This window comes from Temnothorax longispinosus, chromosome 7 (genome assembly GCF_030848805.1).
Source record: "Temnothorax longispinosus isolate EJ_2023e chromosome 7, Tlon_JGU_v1, whole genome shotgun sequence".
NCBI classification, from domain to species: Eukaryota; Metazoa; Arthropoda; class Insecta; order Hymenoptera; family Formicidae; genus Temnothorax; species Temnothorax longispinosus.
In genome coordinates, this window is record NC_092364.1 from 5,890,766 (window position 1) to 5,917,445 (window position 26,680).

At 40.0% G+C, this 26,680-nt stretch overlaps 1 protein-coding gene across 3 annotated transcripts; it reads left to right on the top strand.

The window, feature by feature from the left end:
* Nucleotides 1-15,835: 15,835 nt before the first annotated feature.
* On the top strand, nt 15,836-25,053 carry LOC139816192 (uncharacterized). 3 transcript variants are annotated; one of them, XM_071783578.1, is made up of 7 exons: nt 15,884-16,915; nt 20,433-20,677; nt 22,358-23,089; nt 23,182-23,411; nt 24,162-24,321; nt 24,409-24,508; nt 24,598-25,052. In XM_071783578.1, the coding sequence occupies exons 2-7, from the start codon at nt 20,482-20,484 to the stop codon at nt 24,677-24,679; spliced, it is 1,500 nt and encodes a 499-aa protein (XP_071639679.1). In that variant the 5' UTR covers nt 15,884-16,915; nt 20,433-20,481; the 3' UTR covers nt 24,680-25,052. The 3 variants fall into 3 exon arrangements, with proteins under 3 accessions (XP_071639678.1, XP_071639679.1, XP_071639680.1); XM_071783579.1 differs by lacking the exon at nt 15,884-16,915 and having other exon boundaries at nt 20,283-20,677; nt 23,185-23,411; nt 24,598-25,053; XM_071783577.1 differs by lacking the exons at nt 20,433-20,677; nt 22,358-23,089; nt 23,182-23,411; ... (1 more) ...; nt 24,409-24,508; nt 24,598-25,052 and adding exons at nt 17,507-17,713; nt 17,973-20,219 and having other exon boundaries at nt 15,836-16,915.
* The last annotated feature ends 1,627 nt before the right edge of the window (nt 25,054-26,680 follow it).

Consider the following 26,680-nt stretch of genomic DNA (forward strand, 5'->3'; position numbering starts at 1 on the left):
TCTTCAATACCATTTGTTGAAGTTCTATCACAAAACTTTGTAACCGGCGTACTTCCTGCGATAGTACGTGCCACTGTTGTACTGTAACAAATTGATGGTTTGGTGGTTCCCGAGATGGTTTCCTTTAAGGAGTTGTGTATGTAGTAAGCAACTCCTCCACCCATCCGCCTTACCCGATCATGACGGACTACTGTCTGTGTTCGGAATAAAATACAGTTCCACAGTTCTCGGAATATGGCTCAGCTACCTTATATACAGCCAGATGTTGCAGATAACACGTATGACCCCGAACTCCCTGATCTGCAATATAATATCCCATTGCCGGCCATGCCGGCAATGAACAACGAGCAGCAGCGATTCCAGCTGCTGCTCGTCGCGGATTAGGAAACCACCTCGGGAACCACCAAACCATCAATTTGTTACAGTACAACAGTGGCACGTACTATCGCAGGAAGTACGCCGGTTACAAAGTTTTGTGATAGAACTTCAACAAATGGTATTGAAAATAAAGATGAGAATAAGCAGACATCTCTGCGCCGTAATCGCCGTAATCGACACTAAGTTTAGATCGCCGCCAATAATAATATTATAAAGATAGGAAACACCGGTAAGTGATTCAACGAAGTCATTAAAAAGGGCGTCCTTAGGTCTTCTACAAATCGATGCAAACAGCACCCCCTCGTCACTCGGCAAACGAATTTCGACTAAAAGAAATTCCGGAGCATTCAACTCTACCCCAGTAGAGGTAGCAATTAACTTGACCTTTAAGGAGTTGTGTATGTAGTAAGCAACTCCTCCACCCATCCGCCTTACCCGATCATGACGGACTACTGTCTGTGTTCGGAATAAAATACAGTTCCACAGTTCTCGGAATATGGCTCAGCCACCTTATATACAGCCAGATGTTGCAGATAACACGTATGACCCCGAACTCCCTGATCTGCAATATAATATCCCATTGCCGGCCATGCCGGCAATGAACAACGAGCAGCAGCGATTCCAGCTGCTGCTCGTCGCGGATTAGGAAACCACCTCGGGAACCACCAAACCATCAATTTGTTACAGTACAACAGTGGCACGTACTATCGCAGGAAGTACGCCGGTTACAAAGTTTTGTGATAGAACTTCAACAAATGGTATTGAAGAATAAAGATGAGAATAAGCAGACATCTCTGCGCCGTAATCGCCGTAATCGACACTAAGTTTAGATCGCCGCCAATAATAATATTATAAAGATAGGAAACACCGGTAAGTGATTCAACGAAGTCATTAAAAAGGGCGTCCTTAGGTCTTCTACAAATCGATGCAAACAGCACCCCCTCGTCACTCGGCAAACGAATTTCGACTAAAAGAAATTCCGGAGCATTCAACTCTACCCCAGTAGAGGTAGCAATTAACTTGACCTTTAAGGAGTTGTGTATGTAGTAAGCAACTCCTCTACCCATCCGCCTTACCCGATCATGACGGACTACTGTCTGTGTTCGGAATAAAATACAGTTCCACAGTTCTCGGAATATGGCTCAGCCACCTTATATACAGCCAGATGTTGCAGATAACACGTATGACCCCGAACTCCCCGATCTACAATATAATATCCCATTGCCGGCCATGCCGGCAATGAACAACGAGCAGCAGCGATTCCAGCTGCTGCTCGTCGCGGATTAGGAAACCACCTCGGGAACCACCAAACCATCAATTTGTTACAGTACAACAGTGGCACGTACTATCGCAGGAAGTACGCCGGTTACAAAGTTTTGTGATAGAACTTCAACAGATGATATTAAAGAATAAAGATGAGAATAAGCAGACATCTCTGCGCCGTAATCGCCGTAATCGACACTAAGTTTAGATCGCCGCCAATAATAATATTATAAAGATAGGAAACACCGGTAAGTGATTCAACGAAGTCATTAAAAAGGGCGTCCTTAGGTCTTCTACAAATCGATGCAAACAGCACCCCCTCGTCACTCGGCAAACGAATTTCGACTAAAAGAAATTCCGGAGCATTCAACTCTACCCCAGTAGAGGTAGCAATTAACTTGACCTTTAAGGAGTTGTGTATGTAGTAAGCAACTCCTCCACCCATCCGCCTTACCCGATCATGACGGACTACTGTCTGTGTTCGGAATAAAATACAGTTCCACAGTTCTCGGAATATGGCTCAGCCACCTTATATACAGCCAGATGTTGCAGATAACACGTATGACCCCGAACTCCCTGATCTGCAATATAATATCCCATTGCCGGCCATGCCGGCAATGAACAACGAGCAGCAGCGATTCCAGCTGCTGCTCGTCGCGGATTAGGAAACCACCTCGGGAACCACCAAACCATCAATTTGTTACAGTACAACAGTGGCACGTACTATCGCAGGAAGTACGCCGGTTACAAAGTTTTGTGATAGAACTTCAACAGATGATATTGAAGAATAAAGATGAGAATAAGCAGACATCTCTGCGCCGTAATCGCCGTAATCGACACTAAGTTTAGATCGCCGCCAATAATAATATTATAAAGATAGGAAACACCGGTAAGTGATTCAACGAAGTCATTAAAAAGGGCGTCCTTAGGTCTTCTACAAATCGATGCAAACAGCACCCCCTCGTCACTCGGCAAACAAATTTCGACTAAAAGAAATTTCGGAGCATTCAACTCTACCCCAGTAGAGGTAGCAATTAACTTGACCTTTAAGGAGTTGTGTATGTAGTAAGCAACTCCTCCACCCATCCGCCTTACCCGATCATGACGGACTACTGTCTGTGTTCGGAATAAAATACAGTTCCACAGTTCTCGGAATATGGCTCAGCCACCTTATATACAGCCAGATGTTGCAGATAACACGTATGACCCCGAACTCCCTGATCTGCAATATAATATCCCATTGCCGGCCATGCCGGCAATGAACAACGAGCAGCAGCGATTCCAGCTGGTCAAGTTAATTGCTACCTCTACTGGGGTAGAGTTGAATGCTCCGGAATTTCTTTTAGTCGAAATTCGTTTGCCGAGTGAGGAGGGGGTGCTGTTTGCATCGATTTGTAGAAGACCTAAGGACGCCCTTTTTAATGACTTCGTTGAATCACTTACCGGTGTTTCCTATCTTTATAATATTATTATTGGCGGCGATCTAAACTTAGTGTCGATTACGGCGATTACGGCGCAGAGATGTCTGCTTATTCTCATCTTTATTCTTCAATATCATCTGTTGAAGTTCTATCACAAAACTTTGTAACCGGCGTACTTCCTGCGATAGTACGTGCCACTGTTGTACTGTAACAATTTGATGGTTTGGTGGTTCCCGAGGTGGTTTCCTAATCCGCGACGAGCAGCAGCTGGAATCGCTGCTGCTCGTTGTTCATTGCCGGCATGGCCGGCAATGGGATATTATATTGCAGATCGGGGAGTTCGGGGTCATACGTGTTATCTGCAACATCTGGCTGTATATAAGGTGGCTGAGCCATATTCCGAGAACTGTGGAACTGTGTTTTATTCCGAACACAGACAGTAGTCCGTCATGATCGGGTAAGGCGGATGGGTGGAGGAGTTGCTTACTACATACACAACTCCTTAAAGGTCAAGTTAATTGCTACCTCTACTGGGGTAGAGTTGAATGCTCCGGAATTTCTTTTAGTCGAAATTCGTTTGCCGAGTGACGAGGGGGTGCTGTTTGCATCGATTTGTAGAAGACCTAAGGACGCCCTTTTTAATGACTTCGTTGAATCACTTACCGGTGTTTCCTATCTTTATAATATTATTATTGGCGGCGATCTAAACTTAGTGTCGATTACGGCGATTACGGCGCAGAGATGTCTGCTTATTCTCATCTTTATTCTTCAATACCATTTGTTGAAGTTCTATCACAAAACTTTGTAACCGGCGTACTTCCTGCGATAGTACGTGCCACTGTTGTACTGTAACAAATTGATGGTTTGGTGGTTCCCGAGGTGGTTTCCTAATCCGCGACGAGCAGCAGCTGGAATCGCTGCTGCTCGTTGTTCATTGCCGGCATGGCCGGCAATGGGATATTATATTGCAGATCGGGGAGTTCGGGGACATACGTGTTATCTGCAACATCTGGCTGTATATAAGGTGGCTGAGCCATATTCCGAGAACTGTGGAACTGTATTTTATTCCGAACACAGACAGTAGTTCACAGTAGCACAGTTCAAGCTTCAACTCTGCGCGGCGGCGGCGATTGGCGTTTCGGCGGTATCGGCTTTCGCGGGGGCGCGTTTCTTTCGATTTTGCTGAAGCCTTTCGTATTCGCTGGCTCGCTGCTGAAGGTCGCGAGGGCTATTAACGTCGCCTCGCCAGATGCGGCTCTGGTAGTCGGGGTGCAAATTTTCGTATAATTGCTCGACCTGCTCCTCGGTGGAGTATCCCCCTGCCCGTCGCATGAGCGTGAGTAGGTGTGTCGCGTATTTCATGTAGGCCTCCCCGTCCCGCTGCGTACGGTCGCGGATCTCGTTAACGAGCTGCAATCGGTACCGGCGCGGTAGGAATGTTTCCTTAAAGTCCGCGATAAAGTCGTGCTAATCGAACCATCCGTCGCGGTTGTTACGGTACCAGAGGAGCGCGTCTCCTCGCAGGAGTTCGGGTAATCCGCGGAGCCAGTGTTCGTCCGAGAATTCGTACGCGGCGCGAAGTTCGTCGATGCGCTCGAGAAACGCCCAGGGATTCTTTCCTTCAAAGTGTAGTCCCCATTTTCGCATTTGGTCCATGATCTGGGTGGTGGGGGGTGCGGGGGGTGCCGGGCGGTCGGCCGGAATTATGGTTACCGGTGATGTCGCGGCGGGTACGGTCAGTGTCAGCAGCGGCGGGGGGTCGTTCTCTAACGCGGTTTTCTGGAACATCTCGGGATGGGCGTCGATAAATTGGCTTAATCGGTTGCGGAGCTCTTCGAGCGTGCCCTCGGTGTCGAGCCCGAGGGTCTGGAGTTCGCTTACTAGCTCGGCTTTGGACAGCCGATAATAATACGCTTTCATTTTACCCGTGTCTTGTGCCTGAGCCTTTCGGTCGGGTCCCTGTTCGGGCGCCATAAATCTCGCCAACCCACGACAGCCGCCGTTACCCCCCCGCCCCGCTGCCCCTGGTATCGCCGCACATTGTGCGCCGTGCAACACGCCCCGCGCGAATATCCAGACTACGAAATAAAGGAGGGAAAACTACTCCGTCACGTACTCCACAGTCTCGATTTTAGAGAAACACCCGCCGACGAGCAATGGAAAGAGTGCGTAGCCAAAGACCGCCGCACCGAAATCCTATACCAGAATCACGACGCCCCTACGGCTGGACATCTCGGGATCGCGAAAACAATCGCCCGGATCGCGCAGTACTATTATTGGCCCGGTATGTTTCGGGAAATAGCGCAGTACGTCCGAAACTGCTCAAAATGCTTAAAGCATAAAGTCGCGCAAACACGACCAGCCGGCACGCTACACGCCACTTCTGTCGTCCGCCCCTGGCAACAAGTCACGTTAGACTTAATAGGACCGCTGCCGCGCTCCAAGGGAGGGCATACATGGCTCCTGACCATGCAGGACCGTTTTTCAAAATGGCTGGAGATGCGTCCCTTACGTCGCGCCACCGCGCCTGCCGTCACGACGAACATTGCCGAAGCGATACTGTACCGACACGGATGCCCCGAGGTAATCCTGTCAGATAATGGGACGCAGCTCCGGTCCGCGAAACTTGAAAAAATGCTAGCCGCACATCACGTGCGGCATGCATATACACCCGTGCACGCGCCACATTGCAACCCGGTAGAACGAACGAACCGCGTAGTAAAGACAATGGTATCCCAATATGTAGACCAAAATCATCGCAATTGGGACGAGCGAATACCAGAGTTGCAATTCGCGTACAATACGGCGCGGCACGAGGCAACCGGATACACCCCTGCATATCTCGTCTACGGTCGCGAGCCGGTATCCCCTCTCAATCGCGACGCCGCACAGTGGGCCAAAACGGCAATCTAGCTGGACAAAAGTCGATTTTCGAAGATTAATATTTCTTAAAATAAACGATTATATTTTAAGAAAGATATCTGATAGTTATTTTCTACAAAATATTTACCATTTACACTTGTAGTTGTGTTATAACAATCATTTGAATACGTCTATAAATGTCATCTCGCAAAACGTTAAATGATTACTTTAGCAGCGCTTGAGAAAGAAAGAAGTATTCTGCTTATATTGAAGAATATTAAAACTTCAAATTAGATAATATAGAGAAAGGTATATATTTTTAAATTTTATTAACAAATTTAATAATAGTTTTTTAATAATAGCGGTATTTTAAGTCAAACATTGCCGATTTTTAATTATAAAATTTTCAAAGTATGAAACTTAGAAAGGTCTACAAAAAAAAACGCTGTGGATTGCTGCCGTCATTTTACCAGCATATTATTCCTTAGACATTTCTGAGTTTTATCCTTGAAAACTAGCTGCCACTAAGTGCCGCTCTCATAAATACAGCGTTTTTTAGAACTCGCAACTCGTCCGTTTGCGTAAAGATACACGAGACGGTCTCGCGCTGCGCGTGTACTTGGCGAGACTACGTGTCTCTTGATATTGACATCTATCTATGGTTATCTATAATTGCTGCAACGGTGTACGATAAACAATATTAACAATAACAACGATGACACTAATTCGCAAGTGATAAACGGACATAAAAGTCATGTGAAAGAGAAAGGTAATAAATAAAAGTTATAATAAAGAAATATGGAAATAAATAAATTGTGAGAAAAATAAAGACATAAAAAAGTGAAATGAATAAGGCATGTCGAAAAAATAAAATGTAAAATAAATAACTATAGATAACCATAGATAGATGTCAATATCAAGAGACACGGTAGTCTCGCCAAGTACACGCGCAGCGCGAGACCGTCTCGTGTATCTTTACGCAAACGGACGAGTTGCGAGTTCTAAAAAACGCTGTATCTATGAGAGCGGCACTTAGTGGCAGCTAGTTTTCAAGGAAAAACTCAGAAATGTCTAAGGAATAATATGCTGGTAAAATGACGGCAGCAATCCACAGCGTTTTTTTTGTAGACCTTTCTAAGTTTCATACTTTGAAAATTTATAATTAAAAATCGGCAATGTTTGACTTAAAATACCGCTATTATTAAAAAACTATTATTAAAATTTGTTAATAAAATTTAAAAATATATACCTTTCTCTATATTTATCTAATTTGAAGTTTAATATTCTTCAATATAAGCAGAATACTTCTTTCTTTCTCAAGCGCTGCTAAAGTAATCATTTAACGTTTTGCGAGATGACATTTATACGACGTATTCAAATGATTGTTATAACACAACTACAAGTGTAAATGGTAAATATTTTGTAGAAAATAAACTATCAGATATCTTTCTTAAAAATATAATCGTTTATTTTAAGAAATATTAATCTTCGAAAATCGACTTTTGTCCAGCTAGATTGCCGTTTTGGCCCACTGTGCGCCGCACCGCCGCCCGACGAAAAGCGCCGACATCTCGAGGAGGCCTTCGAACTCGCGAGAATACATCTCGCACACGCGTTTCAGCGACAACAGAAGTACTATAATCTCCGACGACGAGCATGGACACCAAAAATTGGAGACTGGGTATGGAAGCGTGAGTACCCACTCTCCAATAAAGCCGCAGCATTCAACGCAAAACTCGCGCCGAAATTCAGAGGCCCCCTCGAGGTACGACGTATAGTATCCCCCGTAATCGTGGACCTGCGCGATAAGAGCGGCAAGTGGATCCGACATATCCACGTACAAGACTTGAAAGCCGTGCCGGAAACCCCCCTCTAGGCGACGAGACCGGGGAAGAAAATGCCGAAACAGACAGCGAGAGCAACAGCGAAACCGACGCCGAAAACACCAGCGACCCCGACAACGACACCGAGGACAACAACGAGTATTAAACATTGCCCTATATCCCCTCCCGGACACCCGCTAAATAAACAAAAAGTCGGCTATATAAACGAGCCCCGAAGTCAAAAGACACACTCGAGTCAAATTTCCCGAGATGGAGACAGCCACGACCGAGAAAAGCATCCTCGAGGAGATCGAGGAACTCCTCGCCGAGCCTGTCGCTTACGACCCGGCCTGCCCGGATTTCGGCACAACCTGGACGAAGCTGTTCAGCACGGGATCCGCCGTCTCCGCTGCCGCCGCCGCCGAGGACTCAAGACCCGCAGCAGCTCCGCCGCCACGTAAAAACGTGCCAACGGTCGGATGCATGGTCCAGAGGTCGGACCACCAGCACCGACGAAAAATGGAGTGGCTGACGACCCCGCCACCACCGAGGCCGGCCCGCCGCATCACCGCAGCAACATACTTGGCGCGCAAGACAATCGCCGCCAAGCCGACGCCACCGCCGATCGCACGTTCGCAAATCGGACGTTCTCTCACGAATCACTCGCACACTCTCACACTCCCGGAACGCGCCCGAAAAGAATAAAAGCTCTTAAGGTGGTACTGAGTTTTAATATGATAATCCAGTACAAAAGAACAATGCAATATAATATGTAATATCCGCAAATGCTCATTAGCCTCGAAAGCGTCTGCACGATGCGACAGCCAGACCAAATCTGTCATGGAGCCCAAAAACAACGACCGGGCGGTTGTCAATAAACAACCCCCTTAATGATGAAACTCCACGATGACACTCAAGGGAAGATATTCAGGAGATGAAAGACCAGGGACGTAACAATATTATGGTTATAATATTCGAGCACAATATAGCACAAACCTAGCACAATTCAGCACAACCGTGAAAATATGTTAATTCTAAAAGTGGGGGGCTAACTTCTAATAGGTATTTACAGACCATGCGGAACGCGGGTTGATAGCTGGACGCGGTATTTACATAGATCGGTAGTGCATGTGCACTCGGCGCGGTATACGAGATAGGAATGGACGCGGTTTTACGGCAGGACGCGGTATTTACACAAATCGGTAGTGCATGTGCACTCGGCGCGGTATACGAGATAATAACGGAACGCGACTTTACAGAGACTAGTGAAACGCGGTATATTACAATGCTCGGTGGTGCCCGTACATTTGGACGATAAAACGAAGGCGGGCTTACAATAGTCGAGGGACGCGGTGTTTTACCGGGGCGTATGCACCTCGTGCTGTATGCCGGCAAGGCTGAGACCGTGGGCGGGAACGCGTTATATGCAACGGGGAATTGCGGGATCCCGGGGTTACGGTCGCGATAACCCTCGCTACGAGGCCGAGCACGCTCGACCTCGTTGTGCCGTGACCTTTGGGAGTAAGTTTGATGGAGTTCGGAGACACCTGAGAACGCTCAGTCGAGGCTCATACGCTGGACCTCGTTTTGTGTGTCGCCTTGGGATCTGGAGGATAGGCTTCGCCAGGAGCAGCGGAATGCCGTGGTAGAGACGAAGTGTCTTCTCGCCGAGCGCGCCGGCTTATATATCGCCCGGCGCGGCGAGGTCGGCAGGAGGGGGCCGATCGTCAGGCGAATCGCGCGGTGGTGGGAGCGGCGCGATCCCGCGCGCTCGTCTTCGGCGGGGATCGGCTCCCGTCGGCGCTCGTCGGCGTCGTGCGGAAAGGCACCGGTGCGGCGGGTTCCCCGCGCACACGGTGCGTTTCGAGTGTTTAAAAAAGATGTGGGCGCACCGCGCCCTGTCCTCGCCCGACGGATGATCGGCCGGGCGGCATCCGGCGTGTGGTGGCCGGGGACGATGCCTTATCGTGAGGGGCGCATCGTTACACCACCCTCCCCTTAGATGTGCCTGAATCGAGAGGCACAGGGGCACAATGTCCGGCTGGTTGGAGGTGCCGGTCGACCGGGTGGTTCCTTATGCTGGCGGTTTCCGGGACTTGTCCTTGATCCAACGGACGGAACCGTCCCCGGATGTGCCAGCGCCGATCGTATGCTTATACTGCCGGGCATGGCAGGAGAAATGGGGGACCTCCACGATCACCCCGGTTCGACCTGGACCGGGATTGGAGGTGACGGCAATGGTCCCATCACTCTCGCGGGTTGGAGCGTCGGCCGTGGTCGTCGGGGGGCCTCTACCAGTGGTCGTGGGCGCCTCGGCGGCGGCGGTGGCGGTGCCAGGAGCCAGGCCTGCTTCGCTCGATTTACCGCATCGGACCTCTGTATAATCGTGCCGACCCGCAGCAATGTCGCTGAAGCTAGCAGCGGGAGCTAGCAGCGGAACGTCTCGCGGACAGGGCCGAATATCATGTGGGTTCCTCAGGGGGTCCGAACGAATCGTAGGTTAATTATTATCGGCCGCTGGGCTTTTCTTAGATATTACTAATTAATAAAGATTAAATATATCTATATATAAATATTTTTGACAATATTCTCTCAAACTGTTTTTTCATCAGTTTGATATAAAAACATGTTTTAATTGTTATAGATTATTCGATAAATAATTGTAGAACATAGCAAAGAACGATTCTTTCCAAATTTTTAGGGGATCACATTCTTGCGATAACAATACGATTTAGCAAGTATTTGCGAGGGGACGCGGTTTTTTTTTAATTGTTATTATTTTTTATTAATAACTTATACAGCAGCGACCGATCGCAAAGAACGATTCTCTTCAAATTTTTAGGGGATCACGTTCTTGCGATAACAAAACAATTAGCAAGTATTTGCGAGGGGACGCGGTTTCCTTTAATTGTTATTAATTCTTTATTAATTGTTTATTCGGTGGCGACCGATAGCAAAGAAGGATTCTCTCCAAATTTTTAGGGGATTACGTTCTTGCGATAACAAAACGATTTAGCAAGTATTTGCGAGGGGACGCGGTTTTTTTAATTCTTATTAATTTTTATTAATAATTTATACAGCAGCGACCGATCGCAAAGAACGATTCTCTTCAAATTTTTAGGGGATCACGTTCTTGCGATAACAAAACAATTTAGCAAGTATTTGCGAGGAGACGAGGTTTCCTTTAATTGTTATTAATTTTTTATTAATTGTTTATTCGGTGGCGACCGATAGCAAAGAACGATTCTCTCAAAATTTTTAGGAGATCACGTTCTTGCGATAACAAAACGATTTAGCAAGTATTTGCGAGGGGACGCGGTTTCCTTTAATTGTTATTAATTTTTATTAATTGTTTATTTGGTGGCGACCGATAGCAAAGAACGATTCTTTCCAAATTTTTAGGAAATCACGTTTTTGCAATAACAAAACGATTCAGGAAGTATTTGCGAGGGGACGCGGTTTTCTTTAATTGTTATTAATTTTTTATTAATAATTTATTCAGCGGCGACCGATCGCAAAGAACGATTCTCTCCAAATTTTTAGGGGATTACGTTTTTGCGATAACAAAACATTTTGGCAAGCGACCAAATAAACAATTAATAAAAATTAATAACAATTAAGGGAAACCGCGTCCCCTCGCAAATACTTGCTAAATTGTTTTGTTATTGCAAAAACGTGATTCCCTAAAAATTTGAAGAGAATCGTTCTTTGCGATCGCGCGGTCGTTGCTGTATAATTTATTAATAAAAAATTAATAACAATTAAAAAAAACCGCGTCCCCTCGCAAATACTTGCTAAATCGTTTTGTTATCGCAAAAACGTGATCCCCTAAAAATTTGGAGAGAATCGTTCTTTGCTATCGGTCGCCACCAAATAAACAATTAATAAAAAATTAATAACAATTAAAGGAAACCGCGTCCCCTCGCAAATACTTGCTAAATTGTTTTGTTATTGCAAGAACGTGATCCCCTAAAAATTTGGAAAGAATTGTTTTTTGCTATCGGTCGCCACCGAATAAACAATTAATAAAAATTAATAACAATTAAAGGAAACCGCGTCCCCTCGCAAATACTTGTTAAATTGTTTTGTTATTGCAAGAACGTGATCCCCTAAAAATTTGGAAAGAATCGTTCTTTGCTATCGGTCGCCACCGAATAAACAATTAATAAAAATTAATAACAATTAAAGAAAACCGCGTCCTCTCGCAAATACTTGCTAAATCGTATTGTTATCGCAAGAACGTAATCCCCTAAAATTTGGAGAGAATTGTTCTTTGCGATCGGTCGCTGCTGTATAAATTATTAATAAAAATTAATAACAATTAAAAAAAAACCGCGTCCCCTCGCAAATACTTGCTAAATTGTTTTGTTATCTCAAGAACGTGATCCCCTAAAAATTTGGAGAAAATCGTTTTTTGCTATCGGTCGCCACCGAATAAACAATTAATAAAAATTAATAACAATTAAAGGAAACCGTGTCCCCTCGCAAATACTTGCTAAATTGTTTTGTTATTGCAAGAACGTAATCCCCTAAAAATTTGGAAAGAATCGTTCTTTGCTATCGGTCGCCACCGAATAAACTATTAATAAAAAATTAATAACAAATAAAGGAAACCGCGTCCCCTCGCAAATACTTGCTAAATTGTTTTGTTATTGCAAGAACGTGATCCCCTAAAAATTTGGAGAGAATCGTTCTTTGCTATCGGTCGCCACCGAATAAACTATTAATAAAAAATTAATAACAATTAAAGGAAACCGCGTCCCCTCGCAAATACTTGCTAAATTGTTTTGTTATTGCAAGAATGTGATCCCCTAAAAATTTGGAAAAAATCGTGTTTGCTGTCGGTCGCCACCGAATAAACTATTAATAAAAAATTAATAACAATTAAAGGAAACCGCGTCCCCTCGCAAATACTTGCTAAATCGTTTTGTTATCGCAAGAACGTGATCTCCTAAAAATTTAGAGAGAATCGTTCTTTGTACCGATCGGTCGCGCTGTATAAATTATTAATAAAAAATTAATAACAATTCGTCCCTTCGCAAATAATTGCTGAATCGTTTGGTTATCGCAAGAACGTAATTCCCTATGGAGAAAAAATTATTAAAACATGTTTTTATATCAAACCGATGAAAAAAAGTTTGAGAATATAATCTTTATTAATTAATAATATCTAAGAAAGCCCAGCGGCCGATAATAATTAACCTACGATACGTTCGACCCCCTGAGGAACCCACATGATATTCGGCCCTGTCCGCGAGACGTTCCGCTGCTGAGCTCCCGCTGCTAGCTTCAGCGACATCCCGCAGCACGGTCTTCGGCGGAGCCGGTCTGGCCGGCGGCGGTGGTGGCGGTGCCGTGTCGGGCTCGCCCCGATAGAATGCGGCCCACCTTTGCCCGATCCCGGGGTTGGCCGGATCGTACTCCTTGTCGTCCTCGCCGAGGATTTTCGCTATCTCCGTTAGAATGTCTCGCTCTTGCGACGTTGTTTCGTCCGTCATGGTTGCGGTCGTTCTGACGATCGGCTTGACCCCGCCTCGGTACGCCGGGTGTCTTAGCGCTTGTTTCCATTTTTCTGTGGTTAACAGTAATGTTTGGGTCGCGGGAGGTCGCGTCACAATGTTTCGCTCGTCGGCGTTCTCGTCTTGGCGCGCGTTTTCCGGCCGTGTATGTTTGCACGGCGGCGCTGGTCGGTGCGAGCGTGTCCCCCCTACCGAGGTCCGGGCCAGGTACGTCGGATGGTGCGTCGGACGGGGCGCGCTTTAGATCCTGCACATGTACGTGTCGATACCATTTCCCCGAGCGGCTGCGGAGGTCCACTATGACGGGCGAAATAATGCGGCGGATTTCTAGCGGACCAATAAATTTTGGCGCGAGCTTGGCGTTAAACGCCGCTGCCTTGTTGGAGAGCGGGCGGTCGCGCTTCCATACCCATTCCCCGATATGCGGTCTCCATTCGCGGCGGCGGAGGTTATAGTGTTTTTCTTGGTGCTGGAACGCGCGGGCCAGCTGGATCTTCACTAGGTCGTACGCTTTTGCTAACCGGCGATGCATGTGGGTCGGCGGCGTTGGTTCGTCGCGCGGCGCGTTCTCCCCGGGGCGTCGCGGCCGTGATTTAAAAACGCGGGCGTGTAGCCCGTCGCGTCGTAGGTTGCGGTATTATAGGCGAACTGGAGCTCCGGCAAGTCCCAGGTTTTGTGTCGTTTTGCGTATTGCGCGATCATGGTCTTGATTACGCGGTTGGTGCGCTCTACGGGGTTGCAGTGGGGCGCGTATGCTGGCGTAAAGCGGTGGCGGATTCCACAGTCGGCGAGGAGTTTAGCGAGCTGCCGGGATTTTAATTGCGTGCCATTGTCCGACAGAATTTCGTCCGGGCATCCGTGTCGGAGGATAATGGCTTCGGTTACGTGTTTTACGATGGCCGGCGCGGTGGCCCGTCGTAATGGCCGGAGCTCGACCCACTTCGTAAAGCGGTCCTGGATGTTGAAGAGCCAGACATGGCCGGCGGCGGATCGCGGGAGTGGGCCGACGAGGTCGAGGGTGACCTGTTGCCACGGATGGCCGAGTGCGGTCGGGTGTAATTGTCCGGCGGGCTTTTCTTGCGCGACTTTATGGGCGAGGAACGTCGGGCATTCGCGGACGTAGCGGGCAATGTCGCGGAACATCCCGGGCCAATAATACCTGTGCGCGATTTTTGCGATTGTTTTTGCTATTCCAAGGTGGCCGGCGGTCGGTGCGTCGTGGTATTGTTCGAGGAGCGGGCCTCGCTGGGCTTTTGGTACGCATTCCTTCCACTGTTCGGCGGCTGGGGTGTCTTTGAAATCAAGGCTGTGGAGCACGTGCTTCCACAGCCGGCCTTGGTCGATCCGGAAGTCCGGCACCTCGTGGGGCGTAGTGTCGGCCGCGTGCCACATGCGCGTATACCATGGGCACTTTGCTTGCGTGACGACGAGGATTTCGGGTTGTCGGGATAACGCGTCGGCTACCTTGTTGAGTGCCCCTTTTTGGCATTTGATCTCGAAGTCATATTGTTGTAACTCGAATGCCCATCGCCCCAACCGGCCGGACGGAGACTCTAGCTTTTGTAGCCATTTTAGCGACTGGTGATCGGTGATTACCGTGAATCGGTACCCCTCAAGGTAGCAGCCGCGCATCCGTCGGATTCCCCATACTACGGCTAGGCACTCCAGTTCGGTCGCGCTATAATTCCGCTGGGCGTTATTTAACGTGCGGCTGGCGTAAGCGATAACGCGCTCGCCCTCGGGGAAGTATTGCGTCAGCACGGCCCCCAGACCGGTGGTGCTGGCGTCGGTTTGAAGGTGGAACTGTCGCGAAAAAATCCGGACACGCGAGAACGGGTGCGCGAGAACGGGTGTTTTGATTTATATGTCTTGCTTTGATGTCGGTGAAGTTGACATATCATTTTCCAGCAGATCAAAAATAAAAGGGAGTTCTTGTCGCATTCAGTCGAGTTCTATAGTTCCTGATCCTTTTAGTAATAGTTGGTGATTTTATCCAAAATCCGCTCTCGATTCTTACATTTTCCATTGATGCATTTGGTTCTTTATATAGATCATTATCTTCATTGCTGATTCCCCTTGGAGTGTAGCACGGTTCTTCACGGTCCACGATCGCGATTGGAGTATTAAATTCTTCCTTTTCTTCTATCGATTCCGTTTTTGTATTATTGTAGTTGTCAATGTTTTCTTCGTTTAAATTCTTTGGAGCTTCAAAAAGTTCAACTGCTTGATTGTAATTCGACTGTGCATCTTCGAGAAAGCGCACGTCGCGGCGCTTGATAATCGTTTTCGAGCCTGGCTGCCACAACCTGTAAACTTTGAACTTTGAATTTACTTGAATAGCCTACCATTATCATAGGTTTCCCTTTAGCCTCGAATTTTCTTCTATTTGTTCCTTTGATCAAGGATATTACCTTGCATCCAAAAGTACGCATGAAACCCACGTACGGTTTTCGATCGCTCCACATTTCCAACGGTGCTTTATTGTCCAATGCTTTGATTGGACATCTATTCCTTTAAGCATTTAAGCAATTTAAGCATTTTATACGAAGAGTTTCGAAACAATTATTGTACGTTTTTGTCGAAATCTTCTCTAAATTCAAGACCAAATCCATTTACATTTCAGCATTTCGTTATTTAAAGTTTTTGAAAGACAAATGTAATGGAGAAGCATATTTGCAACAATCGTAAACCCACTAGGGGGGCAGTTAGAAAGAGATGCAGAGTGAGTTTAATCGGAGGTTTAATCACGTTAATCGGAGACTGTGATATCGGCCCTTATACTTACATCTTTACAATTACATAATCGGCATCGTTTCGTGCATTTTATATTATTACCCACATAGCACAAAACTTAACAGAAATGTTTCAGAAATGTTTCAAAGTTTCCAAAAAGTTTCTAAGTAACACTGAAACGTCGCTGGTATGTTTAAAAAACATGACATAGAAACACAATATTTGAAACGTTTAGGCGATGTTTGTGGAAGGTTTTTACGTAGAAGTCTCAGCTGAAATATAATATATATATAAATTACATATATATTACGTATATTATAATTTTATATATATATATATATATATATATATATATATAATATATAGTAATTATGTACATATTATATATATCTACAAATATATGCAGGAGACTAAAAAAAAAGTCCGTTAATTATTACATAACAAAAATTTAATATTCCCCTGTAATTAGACAATAAGAGAAAATCTCATCTCTCTAAAAATGTCTCATTGTAATTAAAAAGGTCTGTGTATCGTTAATGGTTCCGCGAAAAACGGCGAGTACTGCATTTGGATTTGGCGCGAAGCGTCGCGCTGCAAAACACGCGCGTATCACGCGGCCGGGCGCTATTATTACTACGCCAACGGTCGCGTGAGGCTCACCCCCATTGTGCAAGCACAAGCCGCCGCTACCCATCGACTCTTTCGATCGCGATCCTGTATCATCCTGCCATTAGCCCCGTACGTTGTCGTGCAATCAAGTGCCAGTGCTGTGATTTTGTTATTACGCAGATTTTTTTACGTATTACGTTATATAAAAAAGAAGATCTGCAGTGGCCCCATGTGCCGTGTATGTCAACAAGGCACTCAAAAGCGAGGTTAGTGAGAATTTTCCACAAACAGGATTCCGGCCATATCGGTGAGTTTGCTCTAATCATTTATGCAAATATTGGTACATATTTATCGATATCCAACGAGTAGGAGCATGTGTATACATATGTAACATGATATAGATTATAGAATAATTGCGAGGTGCGTTGACATCCATGAAATTAAATTCTGCTGGCACAGAATCTCATCCAATATACCTTGATTATCGCTTATTCTATGTAAATAGTCTATTTATTTGCTAATTGTAAGGTGCATGCACATACTCTTACTCATCGGATACCGAGAAATACGGACCGACGTTTCTATGTTAGTCAGTTGCTCGCAAATCTCGTGCGTATTTTTCGATTGGACTCACTCAGCTACGACTTGCTCTTTCGCAAACAAAAAACATAAAAACGTGAAGTAAAAATATGTATATTAATATTCATTAAAGTGGTTGTATATTATTTATTTAAATTATTACGTTATAATACTGTGGCACAGAATATGCTATAGAGCTAATTATTTGCGTTGAAAAATCACAAATTTTATCTATTTTATAAAATAATTATTTATGTCTGTATATTACACAATTCTATTACGTTCTCATTCAATTTAAGTACCGTGTATTCCTACATAGACATGAAACGCACATATTCTAAAAGACATATTCGTCGTTTGGTTCATAATGAACGGTTATCTTTGGAAAGAGGAATACATATAGTATTGCCACAACAGCTAAATAATTCTAATAATTCTGATAATTATGATCAACATAACATTGAAATATACGATAGATTACGCAATTCACAACCCATCCATGAAGTTGAATCAACTGAATATACAGGTAAATTTACAAATAATTAAGGTTTTACTTTTAAAAGCTTAATTAAAAGCTATCTTTACAGTAAAAGTATATGAACTAAAAAAAAATAACTTTATACTAAAACGTTCATTGAAGTTATGTTTTGAAATAAAATTTGACATCTATAATTATAATTATAAAATTATTTAAAAATTTGGAATATGAAATGTAACTGTAACACACACACATACACGTATATATGTATATATATATATGTAATACATTTTATATTTGTATATAGATATTGATACTGCAAACGTAAACGACGTTGACAATACTAGCACTTCCAACGAGCAAAGTGTTTTATCACTGCAATCATTCAATTATATTGAAGACATAAATGACATGTCTTTCGTTGATGAAAATGAAAGTACAACATCGGATGGTGGAAATTCAGAGAACGATGATTTCAATAATTTTTATGAAGATCAACGTCAACATGAATTTGTTAGCGAAATTGCAATGTGGGCAGTTGAGTTTGTTTCTACGATTCCGCTTGCAGCAATTACTACTTTGCTTAAAATTTTGCGAAAGTATACAGAAGCTCCTTTTCCGAAAGATGCTCGAACGTTACTAAAAACACCTCGCACGACTAATATTTCTAGAATGGAAAGCGGACAGTACTGTCACTTAGGATTAAAAAACGCAATTATTAAAATAATTGAAAATTATTTACAATTAGGGTTTGAAACACGCATTGTAAATCTGATGTTTAACATAGATGGTGTTCCTTTAGGAAAGTCTAGTGAAAAAAGTTTGTGGCCTATTTTATGTTCTGATTTTCTTACAAAACAAGTTTTTCTTATCGGTATCTACTGTGGTGAAGCAAAACCAAAGGATTCTAATAATTTGCTTGAACAAACTGTGAATGAAGCAATATATTTTATAAATAATGGCATTGCCGTAAATAATACTTTGTTTAATATCAGAGTATCAGGTATAATATGTGATGCACCTGCAAAAGCTTATATTTTAAAAGTTAAGTCTCACAATGGTTACTACAGTTGTACTAAATGTATTATAAAAGGAGAATATATAGATGACACAAATTGTTTTCCCTATGATCGAAATGAAGTACTTAGAACAGATGAAAATTTCAGAAATTTTGCATATAACAACAATTACCAAATTGGGCAGACTATTTTATGTAATATTCCTTACTTAGGTTTAGTAACAAATGTGCTTTTAGACCATATGCATCTAGTTTGTCTGGGTATAGTCCGAAAACTTCTTTTATTGTGGATTACAAAACCCTTTTATTTCAAATTATCAATTGCTAAAAAAAAACAAATTTCAACTGCTTTAATTAATTTTAGAAAATACGTCCCTGTTGAATTTTCTAGAAAACCACGAGATCTGAATTACATTAAATTATGGAAAGCAACTGAGTTGAGGCAGTTTTTATTGTATACCGGTCCTATAGCACTTAAAGGTATTTTAGACGAGAGTGTTTATTCCAATTTTCTGACATTACACGCAGCAATAACAATTTTAGTTAGTCCACATTTATCTGCTAAGATAGAAAATATTCAGTATGCAAGAGAACTTTTACAACATTTTGTTAAATGCTTCCAAATAATATATGGGAAGAAGTACGTTTCGCACAATGTACATAACTTATTGCATCTAGCTGATGATGCAGAAAAATTTGGTCCATTAGACAATTTTAGCGCATTCAGATTCGAAAACTATCTATCTACAATAAAAAAGTTGATTCGTAAAGGTGATAAGCCTTTGCAACAAATTGCAAGAAGATTAACTGAAATTGATACAAATAGTTGCAATGGCAACGAAGTTTTAGAAAATATTGATAACATTGAACTGAAAAAACGTCATCGCAATGGACCACTACTAAACGGGATCAGCCACAAAAATTGTCGCCAATTTTCTATTTTAAAAACAAAACATTATTTTTTAGATATTAATAATACAAGAAATGATTGTGTGTTATTAGACAATGGGATCGGTGTACAAATACATAATTTTATACAATATGAGAATGAAAGCTATTTAATAGGAAAAGAAATAATGCATAATTCGTCAGATCTATACACGGAACCTTGTCATTCACGAAACTTTAATATACATGTGGTTACTAATAACGAATGTGAAGAGATGTCCAATTTAAAAATATGGCCATGTAGACTTATAAAAGCAAAATTATGTAAATTGCCATATAAACGCAGCTTTGTTCTCATACCTATTATTCATACTTTTCAATAGTTTAACAAATTTACATTACAGTTTAGTAGTATTAATTGCGGTACACATAGTAATGAGACAAAATACGTATGTTTATTGTAGAGTCCTAGTATTATCTACTTTATTGGAATATGGACTATATTGTAAAATAATATGTTCTTATTATATATAAATATTATATGTATATTACGCTAAAAAAGATAAGTTTATAATTAAAATGCTGATTCTTAAAATATAAATTTAGTTGTTAATAATCATACTTTTTAAGAGTTTTATGTAACGTTTAATTCACATATTTTAACATGTATTAGTAAATTTATAATGTATTATTGCTGATATAAGATTTATGATTATTTATTATCTTCAACATGAATTTAACACAGGTATCGTAATATTTAATAATGTTATTGTTATGCTATATTATGCTATATTTATATTAAAATAAGATAAAAGAACAAGATTATGTAGCTCCGTAACATAAAGTTGTTAATTATTTCAGAATAGTCGGTTTTGACACAGCCCTACATAGAAATATTTGGTCTTTTAACATGATGTACTTTATTGTTGAATTTGGAGACAATGCAATAGCAATGATACCAGAGAATTGGTTAAACGAGGATAAAACAAAGGCAAAATGGCCTCCTTACAAGGATGATGGAAAAATAATGCTAGCTATTGACAAAATGGAACTTCCTACATCGGATTGGAGCTCCTTTGACGTATTGAGGATTATTAGCACAGCTGGTAAGGTAATATGATATATTTAAATATACCCGGGAAAAAATATTCATATCTGACAATATATATTTATATATGAACATGTAAAACTTATATATGTTCATATATGTTCATATATAAATAAGATATGAACAGATATAAGTTTTACATGCCCATATATAGAGCATATATAATCATATATGGTTATCTATTGCCATATATGATCAGATCGTATATTATACATGACACAAGATCTGATCATATAAGTTCATATATGGTCAGACATATTATTATGTGTAGCAGATATGACACTATACATAATCGTATCTGGCCTTACATGATCGTATATAAAGAATGTTTGGCCATGTATTATCAGATATAATTATATATGGTCATACATAACTATATCGGCACTGTACATGATCATATATGACAAGACGCGATGTATATATGACCAGACTGGGATATAATGATATAAAATTTCCGGGAAAAATATTCATATCTGACAGTATATGAACATATATAAATGAGATATGAACAGATATAAGTTTTACATGCCCATGTATAGAGCATATATAACCATATATGGTGATCAGAATCATATATGGCGATAGATAACCATATATGATTATATATGCTCTATACATGGGCATGTAAAACTTATATCTGTTCATATCTCATTTATATATGTTCATATACTGTCAGATATGAATATTTTTCCCGGACATTTTATATCATTATATCCCGGGAAAAAATATTCATATCTGACAGTATATGAACATATATAAATGAGATATAAGTTTTACATGCCCATATATAGAGCGTTTATATATATATGTGTGTTTTAAGTCCGACAAAGTCCATATTGGCACGCAGTTTAAAAAACTGAAAAATGTATTTAATAATAATTGATATTGTGAAATATTATTAAGCACCCAGATCCACTTCGACCAAAAACGGCATCTCAGTGCTTGTTTTATTTTAAATTTTTCTTTTTTTCTAATTTTGCATAAGACACTTAATCTTTTTTAATTGACATATTAATTTTTATCAAATATTTTTATAAACAATAAAATTTTACCTTCATGAAAAAAACTGTTATATAATATATATTATAGTTCTTATAAATAAATATATTAATCGTATTATTTTGCAAACATAATATCTTATAATTTAAACTGAAAATCATATATAATCATGTATGAACTTATATAGTCATATAAGATTATATATGATCAGATCAGATATTGCATCTCAAAGTATCCGATAGATGGCATTCGATGGGATCTGTTTCTCGTATTTAAAATTGACCAACAGTGTTATAAGAATGGTATCAAAAGACACGACACTGTCTCGCGCTATGAAGCGGCACAATTTTTGTATCAGTTGTATAGTGGAGTCCACTTTTATAATAAAGTGGCACACTTAAAAAATAACTTTTGAAAATATATAACAATGTTCTGAAACTTACTTAAATATATATGTCCAGATTGAACTGTGTCAGTTCGTATCTGATGATACCTGATCATATCTGATCAGATATTAACATATACAATAATACCAGATCATATATCCTCAGATCTGGCCAATTTCCATATCTGACCATATATGGCCAATCATATATGATTATATATGATCATATATGAATATTTTTTTCCCGGGTATGATGAATATTTTAACAAAAATTGTAAAGAGTAATTATTTCAGATTGTTATGAGACCGCAGTGAAAAAATTGAAATCTGCTGAAACTTCTTCTGACGTTGATGATGTTTTCACCGATATAAAAACTAGACATTCCCGCGCAAAAGTTGTACTTACAGATAATGCAATCTCAAGTGACCAAGAAAATATGAAGGATAAAAAGAAGAAAAAAAATATGCCACCACTTCCAAAAGCACCGTCAACATTATGTGATAAATTTGCCGTACCTCTAGTTAGTGACACTTCTAAAAAACAAAATATGAAGAAAGTTAAAAAAATGTCGGTAAACAATAAATGTACTACAACTGCTACATCATCATTCGAAGATTCGAATGTAAAACAACGGAACAATCATTATTTAGATTTATCTGACAATGAGGATTATGAAATATCAGAAAAGAAGAAAAAATTATTACTCTCTGGAAATTCTTCTAAAGATGTTGACATAGAAACAAGTGATTGTCCTACTGTTATGAAGCAATCTACTTCAACACTTTCATCAAGGAAATCATTATTTACAAAAAATTTAAATACGTTATTATTAACAAGGCAAACAAATAATGAACAAGAATATGATAAAAACTTATCGTTTAAAATTAATTTGGATAAGAATGCAAACAATGTCAATAATGTTGGTAATATGACAAAACAGAAGAATGTTTCATATCGTAAGGAAGTTAGTAGTAATTTATCCCTTGATTCATCAACTGCTGATGAAAAACTTGTATACTTAATAGGTAATGTTTATTTTTTTACATTAACTAATTATAATATATTATATACCAGCAAACATAATACAAAATATTTTATTTAAATTTGTTCTTACTAGAAGTGTTGCAGAAAGTACTTCAGAAACTGAGTACCTTAGTGGTGCAGGTTGAGTTGCTAAATAAGGGTATGTCAACGATTGCAAATAATGAACAAAATACGACATATAAACAACAAAATATAGAAGAAGCAGAATCAGAAAGTTTGGAAGAAATATTTCCTCTCAGGACTCAGGAAGATCTATATTCTTTTGATAAAAAATTAGCAAATAAAACGTGTTCGAGAGAAGTGGTAAATACTTTTTATTTTATATATTTATCCCTACAAAAAAAATAATATATTTTTATTATACAGGGTGCAACAAAAAGATGGATGAAAAACAGACTTTATGTGCTTGTAAGGGGGTTGATATAAGTAATTTGAGTATAGGAATGCATGTTCGCTGAAGTCTCGTTTCCATGCTACACGGCAGTGAAGTTGCCTTGTCCTGTGTAGGTAAAGTACCTTTTCGGTAAAAAATTGCATTTCGGCATTTCGGCAAAAAATTGTATTTGAGAAAACTGTTTCGAATTAAAAATCAGGACCGTATATCAAATTTTGAATTAATCGGCATACTTTGGCGTTTTTGCTTTTGTATCATTAACTGTCATTAAGTCAGATATGCTATGAATCAAGTAGGTCGATTGATTCAAAATTTGGTATATATGCCTGATTTTTAATTCTGCTTTCTTAAATAAAACTTTTCCTACCTATCTTTTACCGAAAAGACATTTTACCTACACAGAAATTTTGGCAACTTCACAGTGGTGTAGTACGGAAACAAGGCTTTAGCAGACAAGCACTCCTATACTCAAATTACTTATATCAACCCTTCCTACAAGCACTCAAAGTGTGTCCCCATCTTTTTGTTAAAATCTGTATATAGTGTATTATAATACAATTTAATAATGTAGATATGTATTATTGTTTTTTACTATTATTAATCTTTAAGATACAATTATTTGCTGCAAGATACTTATTTAAATAATATATTTTTTACAGTTAATAAATTACTTTCTGTCGATTGGGGGAAGAGACTTCAAAGAAATGATCACAAATATACTTAAAGAAATTTTGGCAGACAGTGTGGCTGTTCAGTTCAGTTGGGATGGTCGAAAAAAGGAATGTTTTCGTAATCTACATATACTGAAAGAAATTACAAGTTAGTTTTTCTAAATATTTGTAATGTGTTTATCCATACACATTCTACTTATTGTGAGTACTATGTAAAATGTCATATATATTTTAGAAGCAGTTAGGCGTCGTTGGCCCAGTCAAGATCTAAATGGAATAAAACCAATAATTTCAAGATGGTTAATAAATGCTAAGCTCAGAATATCGCGAGCTACGTAAGTGTTTATTATATATTGATGACTAGAAGGTATTTAATTTCAAATTAAATTTAAATAAATGCATTTAACAGCTTATTCTTTTCTAGGTCTAAGAAATCCGAGAAAGAATTTTTTACTGAAGACATGGATGACGAGGAAGAAAATACATCTGATGAGAGCGAGAGCTAATTTAAAATTGTCATTTTGATACAGAGTTTCAAGAACGTTTTTGTCCTGTGTGCTTTAAGAAATATTTTATTTTTAACGTTCTTATTTGGTAATATTTTTTTATTTCTTAATATTTGTGTTTTTTGTTTACTTATAATATTCCATGTGCAATGGTAATTATATTAAATATTTTTACATTACAAAATTGTTTTTTTTTTTTTTTTTTTTTTTATTTAATTTAGTATATAAAATTATATACTTAATTATATTATAGAAAATTATATACTTAATAATGGTTTATACTTATGATCTTAAAATAAAATTACCCTTTTTGATAATATTTCGTCTTTGTTGCAATTATTTTATATACTTAATTATAAAATAAAGCGGTGCAAAGAAAAGAATTAATATTAAATATTTAATTGATATATTTTTTCATATTTTTTAAAAATAATCTTATAATTTTCTCAAATACAAAATTTCATATTTTTTAAAAATAATCTTATAATTTTCTCAAATACAAAATTATAAGTATGATAAAACTATTTTTTGTTAACATGATCAGTGATTTTTCAGTCGGGACTATAAATATCAATCAAAAATATACATAAAATACAATTAATAAAATTGAAAGTTAATATAAATCTATATGAGGCAGAACGTTAGAGAATAATTAAGATTGTAAATAAATATATAAACAAACTACGCGATCAAATACAATTTATTTTGTGGTTTGCCATAGCTTTTTCCTATTTATCCAGGGTATATTTAAGAGACCGGATATTCACAGTAGCCTGTGATTGGTCCTGCTTAGGCAATCTAATATGGTGGTTTTGCACGCTTAATTTTTTACAAATGACTATATTGTGCGGAAGTTTGTGTCTTATCGTAGGATTAAGAGCAAAGGAATGAATCCAGAATAATCCTAGGATAAGACACAAAACTTCTGCACAATATAGCTATTTGTAAAAAAGCGTGCCAAAGCCACCATATTGGATTACCTAAGCAGGATCAATTACGTGATTGCAAATACCCGATCACTTATAGATACCCTGTATTTAGCTGACGGTTTTAATTATTTTATTTGAGCGCATGTAATAATTTCTAGATACCTCTATACAACGTACTCGAAACGTTTTGCAAAACATCTCAGAGATGGTTGCAAAATCTCTAGGAGATGTATGTGCAACCTTTCATAAATGTCTTTGTGACAAAAGAGCGGACATTTTCACGTATCCGAGACGTATATGAGACATTTATGAGATTTTTTTGTAACGCTTTGCGAAGGTTTCTGAAAGGTATTTGTTGAGTTTTGTGCTATGTGGGTAATAGTTAAGCACTTGCATGCCCATTTAATTGTGCAGATCCCTTTGCACCTGCAGAAGTCTTTGGACATCGTCACACCAAGCGGTTGAACGATTTAATCTTATAAGACGCACCGTCACCGTCAAACCTTTCGATGACAAGTAATTGCAAGTATGACAACACCGAAAATTCTTCAAACTTGGTCCCTCGATCGATAATCGCCTCGCGCGATTCGATTCGATTCGATACATCTCGATATTCTCGATAGCTTTACTGGACCCGCAGTGGCGTGTACCTGAAAACACCTGAAGAACATAATCTGTATTATTCCTGTGGGAAGCAAAACCTGGAGTGCTTGCGAAAACTATTAAAAAATCCACATGAATTGGTATACGAAGTGTTGGTGCGGAAATTGTATCTAACCCATCCATTTCTATATCCACGTCACAACCGGGGTCAGATTTATTTCTTTGGCATGCTTGAATAATAAATAATTTTGGCTTTCCTGCCAGGCTTTGGCATTTTTCGGCCGTAAAGTGATACCAAATACAATTAGCTTCATAACTTGTATCATAAGCCCACAGTCGACCTTCTGAATCATGAGTTAGAATGGTTATTAAAATACAATCGCTATCTGTATGGTCGATTTCGGCAGCTCTTTGTAATTCTTGGTTTATTTTTTTGTGGGTAAAATTATCGAAAGGCCTCACTTCAAAT

Coding starts and splice junctions, on each gene's coding strand:
- LOC139816192 (XM_071783577.1), top strand. CDS start 16,849: ATGTCAACAAGGCACTCAAAAGCGAGGTTAGTGAGAATTTTCCACAAA. Junction 16,916..17,506: donor ACAGGATTCCGGCCATATCG/GTGAGTTTGCTC, acceptor ATTCCTACATAG/ACATGAAACGCACATATTCT. Junction 17,714..17,972: donor TGAATCAACTGAATATACAG/GTAAATTTACAA, acceptor ATTTGTATATAG/ATATTGATACTGCAAACGTA.